Genomic DNA, 22,301 nt, shown 5'->3' with positions numbered 1-22,301 from the left:
TTCACACCAGTGCCCAAACTTTGTCACTCCGGAATTTATTCATCCTCAGTAAGATCAGCACTACTATTCTTAACTTCCTTAAAGATTCAGTTTATTATCATGTTGATTTTCACAAGAATAGTTGAAATCGACAGGGCTTGGATAATAGTGGCTGCTAGATGAAACTTTCCTACCGTGATGCCCTCCATGATATGTATTTAAAGCTGACTCTCCTTTTTCAGTCCTTTGGATAAATTTCTTTGTGTGTGCAATCAGCCTCTTTATTGGGAATGCAGGCTGCAGCCCAGTAAGACTGAAAACTTCTTTGTCTTCCTGCGTTTCTTATAATTCTAAGATATTATAGATATATTCTCTAGTATGTGAATGTTAATTTAAAAAGAGCAGTTTTCTTCTTTTCAATAATCTTTTACTTTCAAATGACTAGGAAGTTGTTCTATAAACTACATAAATCAGTCTAGATTCCCATTACAGAGGATGTTCTCTTTGGTTTTGCTTCTGTATAAAAAGAATTCAAATATAAAACATTAACTTTTGGACCATTATGCCCAACCATGATTTTCCTGTCACCAATCAAAATTAAAGGTTACTATCACTCTCATATCAAAGCCATTATGTTCCTTCATCGATAGGAAAGGCTGGATAATACGTTCAATGATGGACTCGAGGCTATTTGAGGTAATGTATTTCTAAACATGGTTGTGCTACAGACTAAACATGGTTTAGTACCTCATTGCGTCCTAAAGGTAGATAAAAAGTTTGATCTCCACTTGTTATCTGTGTTACTTTTGACACTGTTAGTGGCTTGGATACATTGTTCCCCAGGTGTTTGGGTTTTTGTGTTTAATTGTCTATATTTCCGCTTCATTTTACCTACAGTATTTGGTCTCACGCTGAAGTTGTTTGACCTCTTTTAAGATAGTCCTAGTCAGACGTGTTCTGCGGAGCATCTTGTCTGCCTCAGTAAACGCCCTCCACAGCTTGCTCCTTAGCGGTTTGTTTCCTCAGAGTTTGTTTCTGTTTAAAACCTCTGCTCTCGAATTACGGCTGTCTGGTTCGTTTTTGTTAATAACCTTTATTTTAATGTTAAGCTATTATTTGTAAGTATAAGAATTTATTGAAGAGTCTACTTTTTGATGTACGGTGGGTGCTGGAATAGCTCTGGCAAGTCCAGACGCAGCCCAGCGCCGCCAGAGGCCCTCATTTGAATCTAAGCTGTGGGTGAATTAAAACCTGGGAAACTTGAGATACGCGTGCCTAATTGCCTAAAAGAAACTCCGCGAGAAAGTGTATTGTAGCGTGTTGATCTTATTTCTTTGATAATTCAAAAGAATCTTCAAGAAGTATGTGGGCTTCTTCCTTATATTCCTGAAATGTGATCATGAAACACAATGGTCATTTGGCACATTCCCAGAAATAGACGTCTTTGCACCAGGCACCTGGACATATGTGGCAGGTCTGGTAGAATCAGCTAATTAACAACACAGGCTTAAACAGGCACCTCATCTGGCAGTGCAGTTAGTTGCCTGATGGTGCTCAGCAGGACTGGGTAGTGCTTTTTATTTTTCTATCCTAATGGTCTGCTGCCCACCTAATTTTGCCTTATTGTCAGTCACTACTTACCGCAGCTTGGGGCCCTCCCAGGAGGCTAAATTATTATCAAAGGATTAGGGAGATGTAGCCTCGCAGCTCTGACATTTCTGATTGCTTGTCTATGCCAGAACACTAATTAGCTGTGACTAATTAAGAAAAATGTCCCTGCCATAGAAAACCATTTAAAAGAACTGAGAAGTGGAAAAAGCAATTCAGAAGCTGAGCAGTGCTCAGATTTGCCGATGCTCTTTAGATTTCCACCAGAGCCTTAACTCACCTTTAATTGTGCTCAGAATTTAAAAAAAAGAGAAAGAAAAAGAAAGAAAGAAAATCTCACATGTGAACTGATCTGAGGTTGTGCTTGAATAGGAAGAAAAAAAATTGTTGATCACGTAACCTCTCTTAGCGAGGGTAAAATTGTCTCTGATGAATGGAAGATGACAAAACTTTCATTTTCATGGAGACATTTTTCTAAACCCCAAATGTGTAAATGTGCATTAACATTCATTCACCCAAGCCAGTAACAACGACTTAATGGTCACTGAAGGAAGTTAGAATATTCCCTGGACTGATGCTCTAAAAGATGGTTGAAATGATCACAAGCAGCACATTGAGCATTTTAGAAGTTATTCGGTATTGATTTCATGCCGCTTCCACATTTAAGACAGTCTGGAAATTGTGGCTTCTCCACGCAGAGCCTGGTGTTTCCACAGTGATTTTACATGCTTGTACTGCAACTGGCCACCAGTGACTTATTACTGAAAATACCCGGGACTCCCCTGAGACCAGTGTCTCTATCAGTTGACCAGTGCAATGTTTTCATAGAACTGGTAACTACTACTGTCCTTTCTCTTCCAACCTAACTTCATCAGCAAATGTCACACAGCCTAAGGCCACTTCCCGTGGTGGCCTTTTGAGCTCCTCCTCTGTCAGCCCCCTCCTGTGCAAGCCTTCCCTGCACCCCTGGCAGTGCCTCTCATGAGTGGACACAGCAGTGACAGCCAGCCAGACTGCCAGCCACCGTTGACTAAGTCCAACTGGAAAAAAAAAAAAATCTGTGTAAGGAAGGAGTTGTTGTGGCAAACCATTATTCAGTGTGTCTGCTAAATGCATTGAAAGGAAACTCTATAAAAGAATAATATCCAAAGGTACTTACCAGCACCTAGAGAGAGCCCTTACTTAATTTCCTGATTACGGCCCAGCCCTAAGTAAGAGACCATCTAAATTTTACTGTGTTCATACAAGCAAAATATTTTGTTTGAAATAAAATTCTAACCCCATCTCACCTAAACTTTCATGCTAGTTTTTAAACCCATTTTCCCTTTTCCTCTTGGTGGAGAAAAAGCAGGTAGCCAGCATCCTCTAGGGAATAATCCTTCCTATATATGAAGACTGTTATTAAGGCACTTGTCATACTTGTCTACTCCAGGATAAATAATCCCTGTTTGTTTAACTTCTCTTCATAGGCCCCTTTCCTAGCCCTCTAATCATCTTCGGGGTTGTCCTTTGAAACTTCTCTAAGCGTTCTCTGTCATGCTTAGGGTTTTGAGTCAGGAATGGGATGCAGTGTTTGAATGTGGTTGAACAAGATTCTTTCAATCCACGTTCCTACTTACGCAGTCTAATATATAGCGTCCCCATACTTTTCCTCTGCAGATCCTCAGAAATTTGGTTCTGTATACTCCCCACAGCTCCTTTTGTTGGCTTTCCCCTCAGTGACTGCCCATACTATACGCATATAATGTGTATGTTTATTGATGTAGAATGTCCGTTCAGTTGATGTGTTGGATGCATGAGGAAACCTCCCACTCACGTCATGTGTATGGGATAGTGTATGCGATAGTGGTGAATACTGGGACCGAAAGGTTTGGCCTGGGGGCGCCTGGGTGGCTCAGTCGGTTCAGCATCCTACTTCAGCTCAGGTCATGATCTCACAGTACGTGAGTTTGAGCCCCACATTGGGCTCTAGGCTGTCAGCACAGAGCCCGCTTTGGATCATCTGTGCCCCTCTCTCTCTGCCTCTCTCTCTCTCTCTCTCTCTCAAAAATAAACATTAAAAAAACATTTGGCATTGTTTTATCCCACACAGATGGATATCTCTGTCACAGTGACGATGGGATTCTAATTAAAGTAGGAAATTGAAACTCCCCTTATTAACCATTTAATCACCCCCCCAAGTATTTATTTTGTAGAGGCCACATGCTATGTGGCAGCGTTAAACAGGATACACCAAGTCCCTGTCTTAAAGAAGCTTACATTCTTATGATCAAATGGGCCTTTTGAAAAAGTTAATTTCTCATTAAAATGTTTGACATTTTCATCTCCAGAATTAACATTAACATTTTTTCTTTGAAATGGATGTATTATGGAGAACTAAAATTTAATTCCCTTCCAAGAGAGATAATAGTGATTCAAGAAATTCATTTATTTACCTGTGTCAAGTGGAAGATTGGAAACTTGCCAAAAATTAGGGCCGGTGCAAGGTTCATCCCCACACAGCTCCACTGTTTGCAGTATCAAACGCCATGACTGCAAGATAAGGGCACACTCTTCCTCTTTACCCTTCGTGAGTTCTTTGCTCAAAAGCCAGGCTTGTTTCAGGTCCCAGGAGAGTTGTCACGTTCCCTTAGACTGAAACCAACAATGCCATAGCAGTGATACTTTTCTGCCTTAAAAAAAAGAGCTCTTGTGCAAAACCAGCAAGTATAGAAGTCACCCAGGACATGTCACTTGGTGGTCAAAATGCACAGGCAGCACTGCCAGCCGTCCTCCAGATAGGCTCCACAGCCGTCAATAACCTGTAGGAATGGGGCCCAGTACCCCAGGGCATATGCTGGTGAGGCAGCTCCCTGCTTGCATGACAGACTCCCAGAGCCGAGCACATCAACACCTGAACACGTGGTGTTAGATCTGGTGTCTGTAAACTATGTATGTGGATACTCGCGTATGTCATAGACCTAGGGGTTTGTTAGTTTACGATACTTTCTCCTTTATTTAATTCATCACTTACGTGAAATTAGACGGTCACATTTAAAGCTCCGTTTTAGTCCTATGTTAAGTTTCTTTAGCTAAACGCCACCATTTACTTTTTGGTGATTTCTACAACTTTCACATCTATTAAATTATTTCTCTATCAATGAGACATGCCATTCATATCAACAAACTGGCTCTGATACTCTCCTATCCTTTCTCTATTAAAAACCTCACTCTCACTATTACGTATGTAGCACTTTATATCTCCAAGTATTCTAAAGCATTCTAGTCCTTCGACAAATATGCAATGCATGCTGTGTGCCAGTCTGTGAAGGGCTGGAGATAGCAGTAAAAATAAGACTTGGTTGCTGCCTTGCATTTACACATAGCCCATTGAGACAGACGTATAGCACATGATGCAATATTTATATAGATGTCGGTACAGAGTTCTAGGAGCAGGAACTGTAAGAGCGTCTAATTCTGCCTAGTAGGAGATAGTGTTGGCTTCCTAGCAGAAGTAATGGTTGAAATGAGTTTCAAAGGCTGACGTGGATCTGGCCGGGGAAGCATACTTTGGGATAGAAGTCCAGACGGAGGGACTGACATGACCAGAAATCCCAGACTTAGAGAACCCCAACATGCAGCCGGGGACCGGGTCTTTCCATTTGCTAGGGATGGATCCCGTGAGAGTGAGCCAGGAGTTGGAGACTCCTGGAGCTGCCGTGGAGGATGGTAGCTAGTGAGTTCAGTCCTTACAGCACTCTCCAAAAGTCATTTTGAAATGACGGTCTCCCATTTCTGTAAGGAAACTTCAGTTTCAGTTTCCAGGAAGACCTACTAATAGTTAATCCTCAGGCCTAGATTTTTCTCTCCAGCTTGTGCCATCCAATACAAGCCCTTCCAGGAGTCTGATACATATTTTTATTCAGATACTACATTATGAATTTAAATGCAATCCTGACCAAAATTGTGTACCAAAATGCCTCATTGAACCAGATGAAAAGGTCATAGTGCCCAAATGAACCATTCAGAGACTAGGTGCCCCAAACTGGTACCTACAGCAATATAACTGGACTGACTACTGAGTTTGGCCAAGCCAATGATTAGTTATTTAAGTCAAAAAATTAGTCAAACCAGCATGCATCCCATCATTTGTCATGAAGTAGGAGAGAGGGAACAGCTGATTATCTGAAACTTTCACTTTGTAATGAATCTTTTTAACACCAGGAAAAGGGCCCCAGAATAAACTTACAGAGGCACTTGCCTACTTGATAATAATGAAGAATAAAGAACAGTATTGATGTCAATGCTCTTTGTGTAGCATGGGAAAAGATAGGCTAGTTTGATAATACTATTTCCAGGACATTTTGGAATGAAGGGAATTTTCGATTAATGAAACGTGCTTGTACAACTCCCAGTTTATGGAACTTATCCTGTTATGTAACTTGTATTTTGTAACTTAAGAAGATCTAATTCATCTAGAAATATCTTGGTATTTACACATTTTTTTGTCAGTTTTTTTTAAGTAATCTCTACACCCAATGTGGGGCTCAAACTCATTACCCAGAGATCAAGAGTTGGATGCTCTACTGACTGAGCTAGCCAGGCACCCCTACCTTTTTTTTAAACACACAAACAAAAAAATATGGTGGCACCTGGGTGGCTCATTCGGTTAAGTGTCCAACTCTTGGTTTCTGCTCAGGTCATGATCTCATGGTTCATGGAATTCAGCCTTGCATTGGGCTCTGTGCCGACAGTGTGGAGGCTGCTTGGGATCCTCTGTCTCTCTCCCTCTCTGCCCTTCCCCTGCTTGCTTGTGTGTGCACTCTCTGTCTCTCTTTCTCTCTCAAAATTAAAAAAAAATAGTATGGGGGGAAAAGTATTGAACTTCAAGAATAGGAAAGTTTTTTCAGCATTCAACAAACATTTATTAGGTACCAACTCTATGCCAATCTTTCCATGTTATAAGCACTTTTTACATTTTCTTAACAGGCATCAAAATGCTCATAAACTCTCTTTTGTAGACTTCCTGATAGACTAGAAAATGAAAACCACCCTGCATGTCAGGTTATTATTGAATATGGAAGAAAAATGACATGAATCAAATGCTTCTCTGCTCTATGTTAAAAAAAAACACATGAAAAAAGCTGCATATATAGATCAGGTCCCTTTATGAATAATCCAAGGATCTTTTTTCCTACATTGCCTTGTTTTGTTATAGTGGGGGAAAAAACCCCTTCCCAGTGTTCCTAAGCATTAAGGTGTATGGCACCTTAAAACATCTTAAGAATAGGATGGCATGGTGTGGGGCGCCTGCGTGGCTCAGTCAGTAGCTCCTGCAACTCTTGATCTCTGGGTGGTGAGTTCAAGCACCACATTGGACATAGAGATTATTTAAAGTCTTAAGAATGGGACATGTGGGAAAGGCATAGCAGAAGAACCACTTGGTCGGTTATCCTAAGGGAGTGTGGTTCTTGAAAGAATTGATTTACATTACATATTACATTATTAGGTTTAAAAATATCTTTGGTCTTTGGAAACACAGCTTGCATTCACTTGCAAGGAAGTGTGGTAGACTTATTTGAAACAATTAATAAGCATTTCCTGTTTACTTCACAATCCTGTATTACAGTAACGATCAGGAACCCCCAGGAAGAGTAGAGGTGGTTTTCTTAGTTGTCTGCTGGAAGCAGCAAACTGCCCTTAAAGAATCAGAGATTTTATTGACAGAACAGACTGTTTTCTAGAAGGGACTGGAATAACCTAGCAGTCATGAGTACAGACTCTGAATCGTGTATCCATATAGATAAGATATAAATCTAACCTTGCCATGCATACCTATTGTATAAATCCAGGTAACACGCTTAATCTAAACTCAGTTTCTTACCTATGTAAGCTCAGTTTCCACATACGCAAAATAGGAAAAATAACAGCCATCTTGTTAAGGTTGTTCTCAGAAGTAAATGAAATTTTAACTGATGCGTTAAATTTCCCAGGGAGAACTTAAAAAATCAGATGGCTTTATAATCCGAATTCATAAAAGAATAGAAATGAGTAACCGTACCTCACAGTTCTTGAGAAATCTCATTCACTCCTCATTACACTTTTCCTGTTTATAATGTATTTGCACTTTGTTAAAAGGCCAAAATGAGTAAGTTCATAACAAACAAAATAACAGGTGATAGAAAGTTCTGGAGCTCTAGGCTTGCATTTTTTTTTCTTTTGAAGAATAAAGCTGTATTTTAGCACCATGTAAAAAGAAAAAGTGTGATAATTTGGCTTTTCCCTGCAGTTCATTTTTTACAAGAATCACAAGCTGTATTGGTTCTAATCATGCCCTTTATTCTGATGATCAAGTCTAATATCATAGTATTTTGGGAGAACATCAGAATCTTCTTATTTAAAAGCCAGGTCCACAGACTCAACCCTTCATATTACAGATGAGAAGACTGAGACAGAGGAAACCCTGACCAGCTTGGTCAGGCAGACAGAGCATAGAAGGTGCTGGCCCTTTTCCCCTCTCAGCTTCTGTGTGCTGTGTTGACAGCCAGCCCTCCGCTTCCACGTTCAGACCCAAGCCTCTATTTTTCCCCCACGAATAGTTCTGGGTCTAGCTGGGAGGCTTGATAGGTATAGGGTGGGTTGAACACTTCTGTATTTTTAACCATAAGAGACTGGTTTCAGTTTTCCCAAAATGTTGCCCTCGCTCCTATTCCAAGCCAACAAAAAATCTGCACTTAAAACTTTATAGATGCTGGTGTTTCAGGGGTCTGTTTTGTGGAACCGCATAGCATCGTTTCAGTAGGATGCCTCATATAGAGGAGGGAAGTGTTGGTGTTACTGTTTCAAATTTACCATAAATATAAAATTTGTACTTTAGTGTTTAGAAATGGGAAGTGACTGGCCATGAATTTAGTTCTGTTAAATAGATGCAGTGTTGACAAAAGAGACACTCAATGTACAGTGAAGCATTTATATTTAGTGGGGCATTAATGTTTCTAAATATTTTGTTGCTCTCCAAAGCTACAAAATGATACTAAAGAATGCCTTATATTTATCAACTTATCAAAACCTTCAGCATTTAAAAAATATCATTTGTTATTTTATTCAATTCAACTCGGCATTTAAAAGGTACCTATTTCCTAAGGTGGTATTTTCTAGATGGTATTGTGGTTGAACTTGGTGACTCAACACTTATAAAACCGACAGCTTCCCCTGAAATAAATGAAGAAATACATACACACTGGAAATTTAGCCATTCCATATCTTAGTGCACTAAAAACTGTTGGCTTTCTTTTTTTTTTTTTTTTTTTTTTTTTTTTTTCTGTTGTTACCTATTGAGCTGAGCCTAGCTGGAGAAGAATGAAAATATATCAACTAGTTGTACCAATTCATAATCAATAAAAAGCTAAACACTTAAGCAGAAAATAGATCACAGATTTGTTCCCTAGCAAAGCAGCTATTTTTGCCTTGCCATCATCATCAGAAGCCACATTCTGACAGAAATCATTTGCTCGAAGCAGCCGTGATATATACACCCTATGTGGTCTTGTGGTTCAGATTTAGGAATATCAGCCACAGAGGGTCTAAAGGCATTGTGCATTAGTATGTATTGAGACCTCATTCCAGGTGGCCAGCAGCTGGACTTTTTGAAAATAAAACTTCCAAAATAAATGTGAAGTGCTTGTTTCCAGGCAATAAGTGTTACATTTAATTGAATCATCCTCCAAAATGTTATAAATTAGGCAGAAAAGGGAGTTTGCATATTTAATATATTTGTTTTATATTTCCACTAGTCAACAGAATAATGAAATTCCTTAACTACTTCTCTTTAACTTGCATGAAGAAAGCACGGTATGTTGCTAAATCTCTTTTCACCAGCACCGCGGAGAAACAACTTTAATCCTTGTTAGAAAATTGCCGAGTCTGGGACTGACAAAGAGCTCATGCTTGTTCCATTGTTAGTGCTCCCCGGCCCCAAGAGCAGAGCCCTTTACAGCTGCGTGGATCCCGCCCGGCTCAGCTGCACTATTTAGGAGAGGAGGTTTGTCAATTTCTATTGACAATGGAGAGAGTTTTTCAGGGCCTGTAGCAGTGCTGACACAGTTGGGGATCAATGCCAGCCATTCAGACTGCACCCTCTTTCATTGCTTTGGTTTGTTAATTCAAGACTAAAGGTCCACTGAGGGGGTTCAGGGTGTTTAAGAAAGCTGATGAACTGTTTAAGAAAGCTGATGAACTGCAAGCATTTATAGCCCTGGTGTGGCAATTTCCATAGTCAGTGGCAACTCCTGGCACTGAGGGAGCTGTGTCCTTGTTGACCCTCTTGTTATTAAAAATGCACAAGTGCTGCGCTTCTCAATATTTCAACAATCTTTCATTGTCAATACCACCTTCTGAGCCCTTCAGCTTGTTGCTTGCTCTAAAGATCTTCTTAGATTGGGTTTGAAAACTTCACCTTAAACACTAGATTAGACTGATGTTCTGTTTTCCGTGCTCCTGTTGATTTGTTGAACCTTCCCAGGGCTGGAAAGCAAGTAGCAGCTTGATGGGGAGACGGGCTGCTAATATGATTTACCAGTCTACAGTCATGCACAATAAGTGTGAATAAATACAGGGGTCTCACAGAGTCAACCCTAGCCTTTCCTTTTCTTTTATTTTTGCTTTAAAAGAAATATCTCAAGAAAATGAAGTGAGTAATGCATGCCCTTACAGGAGTTGAATGAACCACAAAAAGAAAAAAAAAAGACATATTTTTTTTTTGTTAAAGTGGTAGGCTGCTGTCATGGATTGATGTAGAAAAAATGTAGAATATACACTTACTGCTTTATTCCTAAGTAGACCAAAGCAAAGAAAGAAGCAGTAATGCCATACCCATGACTTCAGTGCAGACCGCAGCGCCCCTTCCTTGTCGTCCCCTGAAGGGAAAAGTGAATCGTCCACCCAATTGTTTTATAAAATTAACTTTTCCAAAATGAAAGGACATTTTCTAACATTCACACTTTACTGGACATTCACCCTTTTTGAATGCTTTTTTTCTTTGTAATGTTAAAGGGTTGGTTTTGTTTGGGGTGGGGGAAGATGGAGCCAAGCTGCCTTTGACTTTTTTGTCAAGATATAAAAATGGGACCTACCATATTGCAGCACCCCAGAGAGGAACATGTCAATTCCAGCACCAGAAATAGGAAACTGCTGGAGATTTCCGTTTGGTTGTTTTGTTTGTTTGCTTATTTATTTACTTGGAGTGCGTGCATGTGTGTGCGTGCACGCGTGCGTGTGTGTGTGTGTGTCTGTTTCCTCATATACAAGGAAGAAGCAGTCCTAGTGGGTTTTTTGTTGTTAGCTTGTTCTTAGTAACAACATAAACTCTGAGCAAAAGGACTGCTTTCTCTTTATTATTTGTTTGTTTTAGCTGAAAATCTTCAAAATGCCTTGACTTGGAGACCAAAAAATAGGCATTTGTATCTGATAGAATTATTTTTCGTATAGAATTTTCCTTATAATTTGGTTGCCTTTAAAGCTAAGATGATGGTAAAGTAGCTTAAGCTTTTTTTACTTAAGAGTGGTTCTCTTTTTCTCTCTTTTTATAGTTAACTTCAGATCATTTGATTCCCAACTTATTTTTCTCTCAAGTTATAATTTTGGCATTGTGTTAAAGAAGTTATATTAAGAATAAATTTCTGTGTTACATTAAATGCCCTTTTGATTATCACTTAATCATAAGTATCATTGATGTGTAATGGGAAAATGAGTTAAATTAATTTTAAATTGTGTAAGGATTTCTTAACATAAAGATGCATAGGGAGTAATTTTAAGAAAGGATTTTCATTTCCCTCAAATTCATACAACTTACAATAAATATAGTAACTTTATAGCCTGACAGATTAGCTAGTATGTTATGCTAGACCATATATCATCTTTTGTTTCCCCCAACAACAAAAATATATTATCTCTTGCAAAAGGACTATAATTTAAGAGTTACAACCATTGTGACTACATTTTAGCTTTCAAATTATCTGGAGAGTGGTGTGGAGGTGAGGGTCTTAATTTAGTGTACTCATATTCAATATCACCAATACCTGGGAGTGTTTATGTGTATTAAAATAGAATTCAAGAGGTTGAGGCTATAAATAATTTGAAATAAGGAAATATAGGATTTAAATACCAGTAGAAATTAATATGTCAGCTGAAGTACTGAATTCATTAGCAGTTTATTTTTTTAAGAATTTAGGAGTGTATCTTATTTTGTAAATCTTATTTCTGATACTTTTACAAAAATGTCCTGAAAATTAAGAAAGCAGTCATTAGGAAAGAGCAAAGTCGGGTACATGAATAATATTTTTTTTAGATCCTAGCCTATCTCACATACATTTTAAAAACCTGAAACTTCCATTAATCCATGTGATATAATATTTAGTAAATCAGTTACTCATTTTAATTACCTTATCTCATTTTATGCATGTGTGTTCAGTGTATTAAATTAATAGAAATAAGTCCAATGAAATGTGAAACTAATTCATGTTTAATTTATGCTTAAAATACCATTTCTTATACCAAATTTTGTCAGAACAAGGTTAATAAATACGAGTCCAGATGAATTTCAGACTTACTTGTAACATGTGATGGTACTCTTAGAAATTGAATTTGTCATTTTAATACAGAAGAAAAATATTTTTTATGTTATTTCCTAAGTGCTGAATGGGCTTTGAGATTGATTTCTTACTGTTATCTGAATGAGTAGCATTATTAATTTTCCAGTACTACCTAAACCTAGTTCTAGCGTGTAGTGCTGAATCCCTTAAAATGTCACCACTGATGGCAGATTGCCTTTAAAACACAAAAACAAAAACAAAAAAACAGGAACAAATTTCTTCTTCTATACTCGTAGACATTATACAGGAGCAGGAAATTACATTGGAGAAGAATTTCAGTTTCCCTCTCAAGAAAGTGGTAATAAACAGAGGAAAACTATGAACCCTCCAAAAACACTTGTAAAATGAAACCAGTTCTTTCCTTTCATAATTTGGTCAACTGACATCTTTTTTATTCTTATAGACACAACAATTCCATCCTGAATAATGTTCCTTCCTCAGGCGTCACATCTTTATTTTCAGTGGTTTTAAAACGTCTTGGCAAATACTTAACGATACTAGGTAAAGGTGTGATTGAGGATGTCTTACCATCACCTCTGTAAAACGTATTTCTAGGTATTGACTGCATGCGTCATGGCATAAATCTACTCTTTGATTTTTACATAACATACGGGCTAATTAGAAATTTCCCTTTGTAAGTAATTTACCTACTTTGTCCTGCTGTTTGGGAGTCCATTCAGTCCCATACCATGTATTTAGTGCCCGTTGTTACCTACCAATTACAAAGCAGGCCTCTAGGCCTGCAAGTGCAAAAACACGGTTTCCCTTGAATATGTTACAGCTGAAAGACTAATGTTAATTCATGTAGAGAACAGCCTAGGTCAACTTAGCAGATTTTCTAGCAAAACATAGAATTCTGTTAACAGGAAATTATAGCATTATTGACTTCAAGTGCTGATCTGTGGTCATTTCAGAGTGTTTCATTACCCCCTCATTACCGAATCTGTTACATGAATACTGCAGAGGCTGTTTTCTTTTCTGTTCTCCTCCCCTCCGCCCCCATCCTTCTTTCCAGCAATGGTACAGCAGTTCCATGAAAGTCATTTGTGTCTGGTTGGCTGATAGATTAGACCTTCAGCTTCATATTTACCAACTGAAGACGCTCATCAAGATTGTGAAGGTAAACAAAATGTGTTGAGATGTGAATTGCCCACCAAGCTATAAAGAATAATGGCTAGATACTGACATACAAGAAAATTGTATGTGACACACCTGAGTGGATGTAAGTACTTTAAAAACATCACTCTCAGCAGTTTACTTCCATTTTCAATTAGATTATCAAGTAAATGTAAATTTTTCTGCACTAATAAATAAAAGATATTTTATCAGTAGTCAAATTTTAAGACAATGTACACAAAGCCTCTGGCACATTTACCTGACTGTAGTAGGTCCACAGTAATTTCGTCTTCATTTTCTTAGGTATAGAAATATTTTCTCCTCCTGATACATTTGCTTCATGCTTATTAGGATCTCATATGATTATGAGGACTTTTTTTTTTTTTGAACATGCGCACATGCATGTACTCATGTGCAAGCTGGGAGGGGAAGAGAGAGAGGGAGAGAGAATCCCAAGCAGGCTCCACACTGTCAGCATAGAGCCCACAGCCGGGCTTGATCTCACCAACCATGAGATCATAACCTGAACTGAAATCAGGAGTTGGTGCTTAACCAACTGAGCCACCCAGGTGCTCCATGAGGGCTTTGGAATTGTATTGGCCCACAGCATAAGGAGAGTGTCCGTTATTTTGTCATATCCTGACACAAAAGTAACATTGTCACTGCCTAACTTCTTTAGAAGCATGCCCCATCTGACATGTAAGAGATGATCAGTTTGAGTGTTGGGGAACATCCCAACCAACAACAGGTGTCACATCCCTTAAGGCCATTTTGTCTTTTGCTCTTCAAAAGAAAAGGTAATAACACAAGTATTATATTTATTGAGTATATTTATTTATTTAATTAATGTGATTTTATTAATATATATAATTATTTAACATGATTTTTCACGCTCCGTAATTCTAATGGAAACACAAAATTTGCTCCAAGTGTAACTTTTTCCTAAAATTGAGACAAATCCTACTTAATGACTAAAAACATAACTCTAAGCTATTGAGAATCAGCTGTTCTTTTGAAAAGATGACCTTCCATTTTAGTGCCATTTGTCAAATGCAATATATATGTATATATATACACACAATACACACATATATATGTGTATATATATATATATATTTGTGTGTGTGTATATAGGCACAAATATGTGTGTTTATGTGTATGTATGTGCATATGCGACACACAGTAGTTCTCAAAGTGTCATTTCTGACTTATATCAGCATCACCTGGGAACTCATTAGGCATACACATTATTGGGCCCTACCCCAGACCTGCTGAGTCAGAAACTCTGATTCTGGGGCCCAGCAATTTATATATTAACAAGTCCTCCAGGTGATTCCGATGTTAAAGTTTGAGAGGAACTATTGCATTACATCATTAAGTTTTAACCACATTAAAATATTTTCCATCATTCTCTAGGTTCCTGTAGTCTAATTAGAAGACAAATTATTTTGTGCCATAGACACACAGGTTATCACAAATTAGAAAGACCCATAAATAGGAAAGTTCTGTTCTAAAGTGAGAAATTGGCAAATCTACCGGAACATAGAACCAGACCTATAATGTCACAGTAATAGCAATCATGATTAGTCATAAAGAACAAGTAAAATTATAGCCACCCACTAATTTTTAATACCTCTGAACATATGACATTTCAATGGAAAAAATAACTTTGGTCCAGAACACTTCTTACCAGGTGTTATTTGTTTTACAAAGAACCCGAAAGTGCACAATAATACGTTCATATTTGCCTTCGATTCTGCAGTGTTTCTTGTTCTATTAATGTGACTTGGAGAGCTTTCAAATGAAGTTTGTTTTTCATAAAAGAGAATCAGAATCTGTGTATACCTTCTACATATATGTGTATGTTGAGGTTGCAGTCTGTACTGTGACTAATATTGGGATTAGCTGCTTACCTTACAATCAGTCATATTTTCAAGTTAATATCTATTGCGTTCAAGATGTCAGAAATTACGTATTCAGCTGATTGGCATTTTTGGCTGGATTGTTAAGCTCTCTACTTTGTTTTTAGAATAAAAATCTCTATTAGCCCATCATCTTTCAAAGGTCTTCCTCTTCTCATATTCACACATGTCATTACAATTAAAGATCAAACACCAGTGAATATTTTAGCAGAATAAAATGATAATGTCACGAATTATGCGGTGGCATTTCCATTGTACTCTACACCAATCAATTTATCTTAGTTTAACATATTCTTCATTATGGCTACCAACAGTCAAGACTGATAAATATGGAAATAAATTTCATGAATATATTTGACTTTCCATGCTTTGTTTTTCACGAGCAGGTCCCCAGACTCAGCCAATGCTTTCTTTGGCTGATACATTTAATCAAATTGTAGAGCTTTATGTAATAATTAAAAATTATTATTTTCACAAAGAAAATCAGGATGAATTAATAATTTCATGTTTTGATTGTTTCCTACTTTGAGTATAAACAGACTTTAACCAGTTTCGTACATAGATTCATAATTCTTCAGAACCTATATGGTTATATTTGTAATGTTCATTTTTCAGTGAATTTAAGAAGCTATTAAATAGCACATGTATACAGGGGTGCCTGGGTGGCTCAGTCGGTTAAGTGTCCAACTCTGGCTTTTGGCTCAGGTCATGATCTTACCGTCATGAGATCGAGTCCCATGTCAGGCTCCACAGCATGGAGCCTGCTTAAGATTCTCTCTCCCTCTCCCTCTCCCTCTGCCGCTCCCCTGTCCACTTGCATGCCTGCACGCTCTCTCTCTCTCTAAAATAAAAAAATAATAATAAGTATAAAAGCACATGTATACAATTGTGAAGGCCCCTGAGTAGGCTTTCATTCCATCCACATCTCCCGGTGCTAGCCAGCATGTTACTACAGAGTAGTGAATTCTACCAAGGAGCCAAACTGCTAGTTGTTTGGTTTTTTTTACTCTACAGGCATAGTCATTCTTCTCTGCCCACTGGAGACCCAGATGCCACCAAGATGTATATTACAGCCAACTTTGGCCCACAAAGACACTTAGATACTAATCAGTTCATTCATGTCACCCGCTGAGAAAAAAACAAATTCCACTAACAGATTCACAGAGAGTTTAGGGCTATGAAATTATTCGCAGTTTTAACATCGGAATGATTTATTGAAGGAGGGGGAGAAACAATCCTCAAACAATCAAAGTGGCGGATGGATTTGTGTTCTCCCGAGTGGCCCTATGACATTTAAAAGCAGTTAACGTAGATCAGCTGCTCTTACTAGGAGACAGGAAGACAAGTGAACAGCACCCCATGGCAGGCCCTTGTCTTAAATAAGAACTAAGCAGACCTTCATTGCCAGCCACAGAGGATGTCCAAGGGCCAATAATATTTTATGAATTCTAAAGAGAAAGAGAGAGAGAGAGATCACAAGGATACCTGTCCTGCAGCTCCCCTAACTACCTGTTGCTTGGTGATAAAATAAGGCAGTAGAATCTTAATTACACATAAATTAGAAAGCCTTCAGGACTGCAGATCTACAACACAAATCTGTCCTGGCCAACTTACTGACAATTAAGCTAAGTCTAAGAAAAGTCAATTCTAATAAAACAAAAAAGCAGGACTTATAAACTCAGTATATAATTGTTAACGGAACAATATTTCATATCAGATGCATTATGCAATGTTTCATGTCAGGTACATGAGTAATTTGTGTACTTGACATAGTTTTAATCAAACTATTAAACAGTTACAGTCTTGAACACAAATCTCTGGGGTAATACTACTGTGTATATTAGTTACCAGATTTTCTGGATAAAACTTACCCTTCAGAGCCATTCCCATGTGTTTTGATGCAAATTACCAGAGGTTTTGGTGTAAGAGAGTGCCACCTTAGTAATAATGAGATTAACACCTTAGAAAGAGAATATGAGGATAGTGGGGGTGTAAGTATCTTAAAATATTAAAATGTAAGTAAAAATAGTTTTGATCATTTAAGAAACCACTCTCTGAATCAAATTTTTATGGGCTGTTAAGATACCTCTGATACTGCACAGCATTTCTCACAGTTCAGTTTATTTTTGGACAGGTGGTAGACTTTTCAAATATGAATTTTATTTATAACAAGTAATGATCCAAATGAGAAAAAAAATTATTATTCACCCTCCATACTTGCTTTTGGCATATCACTTCTGAAACTTGTAATGATACTGTAGGGCATACATCAGATTAAAAAAGACAGGAAAATAAAATGTGAAAATACCGGTGGCCCCCACAACCTTGTAATGATTTTGCTCCTTCCCCGAAATCTGTTAGTAAACCAGGTGTGTATATCAAGGGGATTAAGGTGCTATTCATCAGCATTTCCTATCTGATATGAATAAGTACCTTCAATGAAACTGTGTGAATATTAAAAGTTTCCTTCCATATATTCTGTTGAACGAAATCAAGCATGCCTTCATGTTAATTTCCAGCTATTGGAGTTGTAATATTGGGCCAGAAAGTACAACATTCCTTCTTACTTGACTTTTTTCATCTATTAAGTGTAAAGCAGACAACAACAAAAGTACCTACTAGAAACATTTAGAACAATGGTGGCATGTTGATACTGATACTTGAGGCCAGTCCATTAAAATCTTAATGTTTAATATTCTAAATCTAACACAGGACAGTAAACAAAATCTGGAAAGATATTTAGCATTAAAAACAGCCTTAGAAGTGACTCTACACAATGGGATATCTTCATTTGTGTTTTGTTTCCACACTGAACTAATTCTAGATTTTTCCCACAATTTAAAAAAAAAAAAAAAACAGTAATAAAATTCCAGTCCTGTTTAGTCTCAGAAAAAAATCTTATATGAGGAAAATTGCACATAAGGGGATCAGTGAAATAAGCGATGCTTTCTAGGTGACATATCTTAAGTGCCACAGAACCCAGAATTCTGTTGTTCCTGTCATTGTTCTTAGGATTCATGTTATAAACATTAACATGACGTTTGTTCTATTTTTGACATATAATACATCAAATAATAGACTTTTCACAGAAAATATAAATACATGTTGTATTTATCATCTGTGGAAGCTTTCTACCAGAATTTTGACACTTCACATTCCAAGGGAATTTCAAAAGGAAAGGGCAGAATTCATCCAGACTCCTGGGTGTACACAAATTTTTAACCGGTGGTACATATAAATAAATGTTGTAATTCACAAATGCTGAAAATGCAAACTTCTTTTACTGATAATAGGATTAATTATCTCCCTCCACACTTCCCCCAAAAAGGTAACACATTGCATAAAATGTGTTTTTCAGTATTAAAGGAAAGACATGTCAACTGAAAAACTAAGAATTCCTTCATTTAAAAATGTACATAAGTGCCTATCATTTTACCTTGTCGCAAGCTATTCAAATAGTAAAGTCTGTGCCATTAGCAATATTTTTCACTTGTCATCTGTCAGAACATTTTGATCTATTCAGAGTGATTCTACTTGGAAAAGCAGGATCCGAGGTCTCATTTCTTTTTCTCCCCAGAAATATACCAACAGGTTGATTGACATGGGCAGCTACAATCTGAGTCCATTAGTGAATTGTCCCACATTATTTTTGAAATGCTAACTGAGGATGCATACGGACGTCCATCCATACAATTCATGAGCTATCTAAGCAAAGTCTTTCTTCTTCTTCCAGAAAACCTATAGGGACTTCCGACTTCAGGGTGTGTTAGAAGGCACACTGAACAGTAAGACCTACGATACTCTGCACAGACGTTTAACAGTCGAGGAGGCTACAGCCTCCGTCTCGGAAGGAGGAGGACTTCAGGGCATCACCATGAAAGACAGTGATGAAGAAGAAGGCTAATAACTCCCAGGTCTGTGGGAGGAAGGAGGACCTTGACATTATTTTGTCCCCTGTCCTTGTAATTACACGGATTGCTTGGACCAAATAAAAAATGCTTGTATTTCACTCCGCATTGTAAAGAGTGAACCTGGAAGCAGAGTTAAAGGGGAAAATGGCAAGTTTCTTGGTTTTGGGGGATTTTTAAAGATGAGTCTCTTTTGTGTAGTTTGACCTAAAATGAGCTTTGGCTTTGTGATTGGAACATAACTTTTTGGTTTTTTTGGAAGATTTGACTTTTCCGTCTGTAATTACATCAAAGTAGTGTCCTGTGTGTGAAGTGAGATATGTATTTCTCATAATGTGACATTGTGAGAAGAAGCTACTTGGATCACTGTGCCAGCTCTATCATGCCCTTGTTAAAGTGGTGTGTATTTAATAGTTTATCATTTATGTGTGAGGGTTTTTTTTTTTTTTTTGTAGTTAATTTGCCATTGTTGTGATGTGTGTAAAAACTTTAACCTCTGTTCTTAGTATTCTGAGTTCATCTGCAGGCTTCAAGGACTGCCAAACCCAAATATAGACTAGATTATCCATCAGCTTGTGTCTTGTTTTATTCTGAACATTCCTTCTTTCAAGTGTAAGAAAAAATCCCAAAGTGTAAGGTAGTAAATGTGCTGCCATCAACATACCATATTCTCCTACTTCTAAGTGTAACAGCTTGCAGGCAATAAAAATCTCTTTGGTCGAAACCACTCCTGTATTTATTAGACTTGTGTAAATTAAGTGCAGTAAAAAAAAAATGTTTGCAGTATTATAAAAACCCCAACAATTTGTCTCTGTGTTTTTGTTTGTTTACAATCAAATGAGTAAAAGATATCAACAGTGCTTTTGCACCTGGAAGGCACACACATTTGTTAAAAGAGTAAGTTACTCCAACAGTCTATTTCCACAGCAAAGGTAATGTTGACTACATACTCATATGTGTTATTAACGTTAGCGGTGTTAACTAATAAAGAGTAATACTAGGAATGCTGGTAATTTAACTAGCAATTGACATGTTAGTTAACTATTATATCTTCTTCCAAAATATTTTCTTGCTATAATTTTGAAAAATAATAGTGTTATACTTTGTAATTTCTCTGTGAGTTTTAATTTTGTATTTTTTCCTAAAATTCATATTGTGCTACTACATCCATTCATAAATAATCTTTAAATGAGGTAAGTTAATGCAGAATAAGCAGAGGTACCCCTGAATTTATGTAAACTGTAGTTCTGGAATTTTGGTAGTGAAACCGACTTCTTAGACCTCCAAATTCATTCTCCTGTGTTGTTATAAATGGTGTCTCAGTAGCTGGACTAGCCCACAAAAATCCATTTAATTCAGTTATTATATACTACTGGTTTGGGCTCAAATCTGGGTCCTGGGGGTAAGACACCCTACGATACAGGACAAACACGAAAGTAGATGTCTTCCCCTTTCCTGGATTAGAAACTAACTCTACCAACTCGGTGTTGTGGAAAGTCAGTTTTTCCTGAAATGTTCTCTTTCCCTGTCTTCACCTTCACGTCCAGTATCATCCTCTCTTTGGGCCCCTAGGTGTCCAGTTGTGCCACCCTAAACTCCTCGGTGGTACCCTCTCCACGGTTGCTGCCGCACAGCTCAAATGGCTGGCTACTTGCAAATTACCCACCCTTGTTTTCTTCTAAATGTCTGTGTCTTTGATTCAGCTCATCTCTAAGTAATTGGCCCATATTGTCCTGAAGTATGAATGATGGATGACTGATCCCTTCGCCCCCCTCCAGCCCTATGAAAGGAAATATCTAGCTGATCCAATTCAGAAATGCAGGGGAAAGCCCTTGGGGCCAGGCGGATCTTCCTGCTGATCTAGTTCACCTGCCTACTGGCTCTCTTGGCTGGTCAGCGTCTTGTAGCTTCTCTCTAGATTTGCGGGTTCTCTGCGCCTTTCCTTCTGTATTCAGGAGATTTCTGAAAGCTCTACTCCCCACTCCAACCTTCAGTGGCTTCCACAGGGAGAACAGCAGAGCCAAAGGCAGGTAGTGGGGATGCTCAGAAGTTTATGATGACTATGTGGACTAACCTTTTAGCCACAAAGAGGCATAGAAGAGAAATCTATAAAGTAACTGAAAGAGAATGAAATACCACTTTTGGGTTTTTGCCCAGAAATTCTCTCCAACATAACTGCAAATTGCTTGAGACGACTTAATAATTGTTCATCGGTGTGTGTAACTGTTAGGGTGAATACCCAAGCATCTGTCTGTTAAAGGAAGCCAAGTGTTACTATTTTTTAAAAAAAGTATTATTTCATTTAAAGGAATTTAATTGAAAGACGAACAAGTTTTAACAAAATTTTTGAAGTGAAAATCATTTTTAACTCAAAGAAATAGTCCTATCCTCCTAAATGGTTTTGGGCAAGGGCCAAAAAGTGCGTTTTGGGGGCAGTTTGGTGAGTGTTGGCAGGAGAAAATAACTAATGCAGTCCGATACCAGCTGGAATGGATCTGTTAAATAACACGTCTAAAAGGAAAGTTTCTCCGAACGCATGGAGAAAAAAATAATGCCTTTTCCCGGAAAGGGAAAGAACCACACAGAGCTTAACGTAAAACTCTCAGCTCCAGCTGTGGGTCGTTCTTGCATTCACGGGTTTTTCCACCTGAATTCCCCTTAGTTCTTGTTCATTGTCCCTCGCTCTGCAGAAAGGACTTCCTGCTACTTTTGCAGTAAGCGCCCGTGCAAAGTGTCTCGGGGCACCCACCCCGCCCCCCACGGTCATAGCCCGGCCTGGCCTAGCGCCGCCCTCCTTCGCCCGCGAAGACTTCGGGTCCCTGAGCTCCGGGAAGGTGCGCTTGGTGGGAAGGAGGTCACTCGGCCATCGCTGCTCATGGAGCCCCTCCCTGCTGCGACCTCCTGCAGTCCGAGAGGCGCGCGCCCCCAACCCTCCCTGCCCGCTCCCTGCAAACGCGCGGAGACGCGGGGTCAGCGCCCGGCGTACGGGACGAGCGCGCTGGCGGTCGGCAGGATCCCCGCGAGCCGGAGCTCAGAGCCTGCCTTCCCATCCCCTCCCGCCTGGCGTTTGGTAGAAAGACCTGAGCGTGGAGATTCGAACATGAGCCTGGTCGCTTTTATTTTTTACTCCCCAAACAGAA

At 38.5% G+C, this 22,301-nt stretch overlaps 1 protein-coding gene across 20 annotated transcripts in view; it reads left to right on the top strand.

Annotated features, from left to right (window-relative positions):
* CADPS2 (calcium dependent secretion activator 2) overlaps positions 1 to 19,969 on the top strand; it is a 547,933-nt gene extending 527,964 nt beyond the window's left edge. For 19 of the 20 annotated variants that reach the window (XM_045495470.1, XM_045495468.1, XM_045495459.1 and 16 more), the window contains 2 exons: positions 13,231 to 13,335; positions 18,987 to 19,969. In XM_045495470.1, coding sequence (XP_045351426.1) covers positions 13,231 to 13,335; positions 18,987 to 19,157 — 276 coding nt within the window. In that variant the 3' untranslated portion in view covers positions 19,158 to 19,969. The remainder of the gene's footprint in view (positions 1 to 13,230; positions 13,336 to 18,986) is intronic. The other variant, XM_045495460.1, reaches the window with a different exon arrangement.
* Positions 19,970 to 22,301: the final 2,332 nt, after the last annotated feature.

Source organism: Leopardus geoffroyi, chromosome A2 (assembly GCF_018350155.1).
Source record: "Leopardus geoffroyi isolate Oge1 chromosome A2, O.geoffroyi_Oge1_pat1.0, whole genome shotgun sequence".
Classification (NCBI taxonomy): Eukaryota; Metazoa; Chordata; class Mammalia; order Carnivora; family Felidae; genus Leopardus; species Leopardus geoffroyi.
Note: the sequence above shows the minus strand (reverse complement) of the source record. Positions and strands in the feature narration are given on the sequence as shown.